At 34.0% G+C, this 3,368-nt stretch overlaps 1 protein-coding gene across 1 annotated transcript; it reads left to right on the forward strand.

The window, feature by feature from the left end:
• The first annotated feature begins 2,399 nt into the window (after window positions 1-2,399).
• On the forward strand, window positions 2,400-3,104 carry LOC149408046 (uncharacterized). Its single transcript, XM_089623468.1, has 3 exons — window positions 2,400-2,579; window positions 2,676-2,912; window positions 2,961-3,104. The coding sequence occupies exons 1-3, from the start codon at window positions 2,400-2,402 to the stop codon at window positions 3,102-3,104; spliced, it is 561 nt and encodes a 186-aa protein (XP_089479594.1).
• The last annotated feature ends 264 nt before the right edge of the window (window positions 3,105-3,368 follow it).

Here is a 3,368-nt window from a genome sequence, read left to right on the forward strand (position 1 = left end):
TATGGGGCCCTAGGCCTGGGCCTAGCCCGCCTTAGCCCAAGTCCGGCAGTGTCAGTAACTATATATCAATGTATTTTTTAATCAGGTTTTAGGGTATACTACACATATGAATATAATACTGTTATGAAATTACAAAAAAATGTGCTCGCATATATGAGAAAGAGAAGTATCAAGTACGTATGTATATTCACGTATAGCTTATTGACGTTTACAACTACACATGAAATTTGATATTTTTGTTGATTTAACATACTCACTAATTTGTACTGGATAATATTTGTTGATCATGTGATTACTTCTCAGTATGAGTTAAAGTTATATCATGAATGTTTATTTGTGTTGTTATTTTTTTTTCCAAGATATTGAGCTTTAGTTTCATCGCCGATCTTATAGTTCTGATTTGTTCAACAAATCACGTACGTCTTTCCAACCCGTATTTAATAGCCCAAAATCATATTAATTCATTCATTTTGGCTTTGTTATTTGCGTGAGGGTTGGTTTTTTTTATTTATTTTTTTTTATTCTTTTGTTGATTTAGCAAAGTCACTATATCAGCACTGTCTAATATTTGTTGAGCATATAATTAGTTCTCAACATGAAGTAACATATATATCTTCAGTGCTTAAATTGTATGCACATATATGTGTGGAATATTTACATATTAGATACTTTCTTTATGTAGTTTTTATCATATCCTAAATATATAAATATCACGTAATTACTCCTGAAAATATTGTCCCGCGGCAACGCGCGGATAAATTATCTCGTTCGTCACTACTTTGAGCTCACGTTAACCAAAAGAACTGGAGCCCAATTCTTGCAGCGTTAATTATAAGTTTCATCTGACATATTTATGAAGATCATGTTCACAATTTTTAACAATTTAAACAAACATATTTTTCATATTTTCACTGAATCTTAAAAAATACACAACTGACTTTGATCGCCATTTTTAATGAACTTGTTACCAACACGAAGCTCACGATGAGATGATTGTTTCGAAAGTGGTGAAGATATAATTTTATTAATTTTATGATATGATATATATTTTTATTAACCGTAGTTAATAAGAGCAACACCAATGCATAAGTTCCCAAATTTTTACACTTTATCAAAAAAAATTATTTTATTTTTATTCATCCACATCATCAATTGTAGCATTTTGCATAAAAATCAATCCACTGGTGGTAGCACCAAAAAGTGGTTGAAGTGAATCCCACTCTATCTAAAAGTAGTGGTGTGTTTATTATTTTACTAATTTTTTTATATAAAAAATAGTGGACATCGGTGCTAGAAAGTGGCACCATTCCCATACTCATTACTACCTACAACGCATAGGTTTCCAAAATAAAAGTGACATGAGATTGTCAGATAAGCAATAAAGCAATTTTGGTTGCGTGCTTTGAAGTTGCTCTAAAAGATCAACTGCGTACGAATTTAAAAAGAATAAAAAACTAGACATTCATTTAAATTTAAAAAATTATGGACATGGATGTTAAACACATTTTCAACAAATTAGCCCATTGAAAAAAAAAAGAAAAAAAAATCAAATTAGCGCTAATTCCTATTTCCCTACTCAAAGCATAATTTCAGCAAAGACCGAGAGAGACGTTGAAGATATTGCGAATTGTATTTTTTTCACTACCCATAAACATGTACTTTCTATGAACTTTGGTTTTAAACAAAGTTTTTATTTTTATTTTTTATTTATATTTCTTTTATGAGATCCAGCCCAATAGAACAAGCTTCTTTTCACAAAATATATCAAATCATATGATATATCACTTAAGAATTAGATGCAAATAAATCATCCTTATATTCTATTGAGAGTGTTTTAGATTGCTTAAGTCTTAAGCTTTTTTTATTCATTTATTTGTTTTCAGAACAAACTTAGTAAAATGGTGTCGTTTTCAAAACAAACTTAGTAAAACGCTGTCGTTTTCTTTCTCAACGTTTTCCTTTGTTTTTCCTTTTATCGTTGCCTATGTGGCATTCTTGATTTGATATATAAGTAGGGCTTTGTATTGTTATCTCATCAGATTGAATAAGAACATTTGCAGAGTTAGAAGTTGTTCCTTCTCTCGACTCCATTCTTCTTTGTCTTTCATTCACAATCCTTATATTCAAGATTGTAATATGGTATCAGAGCGTTCATTCCGCAAAATCGCAATCTCTCCTTAATAAATATTGACCTAGATCGTTTGAAAGTTATTCGAAGACATGGATCCAAAAGATCCAAAGGAATAAGATCATATGGCAACCAGAAGAGTGGCTCAGAAATCGAAATTTGAAGATCTGATCAGTCCTTTCTACAATCATCACAGCGGAAAATCCTGGAGTGGTGATTGTCTCTCAGCTCCTTAGTGGAGAACTACGTGTCTTGAAGCAGATCGATGCAAATGGCGCTGTCCGCGAACAAGAAGTTGTTCTTCATTGATGGTTCTATCACCAAACTTCCATTTGAGGACCTTTCGATGATGAATTCTTGGAAGCGCAACAATAAAATCATTATAGGATGGATCATCAACGCAACGAAGAAGGAAACTGTAGCGAGCATCCAATTTGGGGATTTCCCTTACGTAATGTGAAAAGATCTCGCAGAGCGATTTCAATAAAGCAACGGACCTCACATCTTTCAGATCCTCCGTGATCTTGTCAATATTTCTCAAGATCAGAGGTCAGTCGCGACTCATTTCACAAGAATCAAGACGTTATTAGTAGAGTTTCTAAATTTCAAGTCGTCTTGCTCATGTGAAGGATGCAAGTCTGGAGCTACGAAGGAATTTGCTACTTTCAACATCAATGGCTACGTGATGATCTTCCTTATTGGCCTCAACGACTCTTATGCCAACACCAGAGGTCAAGTGTTTCCCATGGATCCAATACCGCCTATGAACAAAGTCTTATCTCTCGTAACTCAATAAGAGAAACATCAAGCTGCTGTAATGGAATCTATTCAGTCCGACAACACTAACACAATGGCGATGGCGATCAAAGAAGACTCTACACAGAAGAAGACTCGCAAGAAAGATCAACCATATTGCACACATTGCAAAATCCATGGCCACACAGTACAAGATTCACAGATTTTTGCTAGGATGTAACCCCTAAGTTCAAGACTCAATAGAATGTGATTCAAGCCAACATAGATTAATCATCTACACGATCAGAGAACCCCACCCTGACATAATTGCACCAACTGATCGAAAAATTGTCCAAGAGACTTATGGTAGCCGAAAATTCGAGCAACAACACCACCACATAAGTCAACCTTGCTATGAGTGAGACATGACATTGCGGCTTTGTAGAAACCTTGAATTCTTCTAACAATCTCAATAGAGATTGGATACTAGATTCAGGGGCTTTAT

This window comes from Urtica dioica, chromosome 1 (assembly GCF_054948205.1).
Source record: "Urtica dioica subsp. dioica isolate 48M chromosome 1, U.dioica_male_clone48M_v1_H2, whole genome shotgun sequence".
In the NCBI taxonomy this organism is placed as follows: domain Eukaryota; kingdom Viridiplantae; phylum Streptophyta; class Magnoliopsida; order Rosales; family Urticaceae; genus Urtica; species Urtica dioica.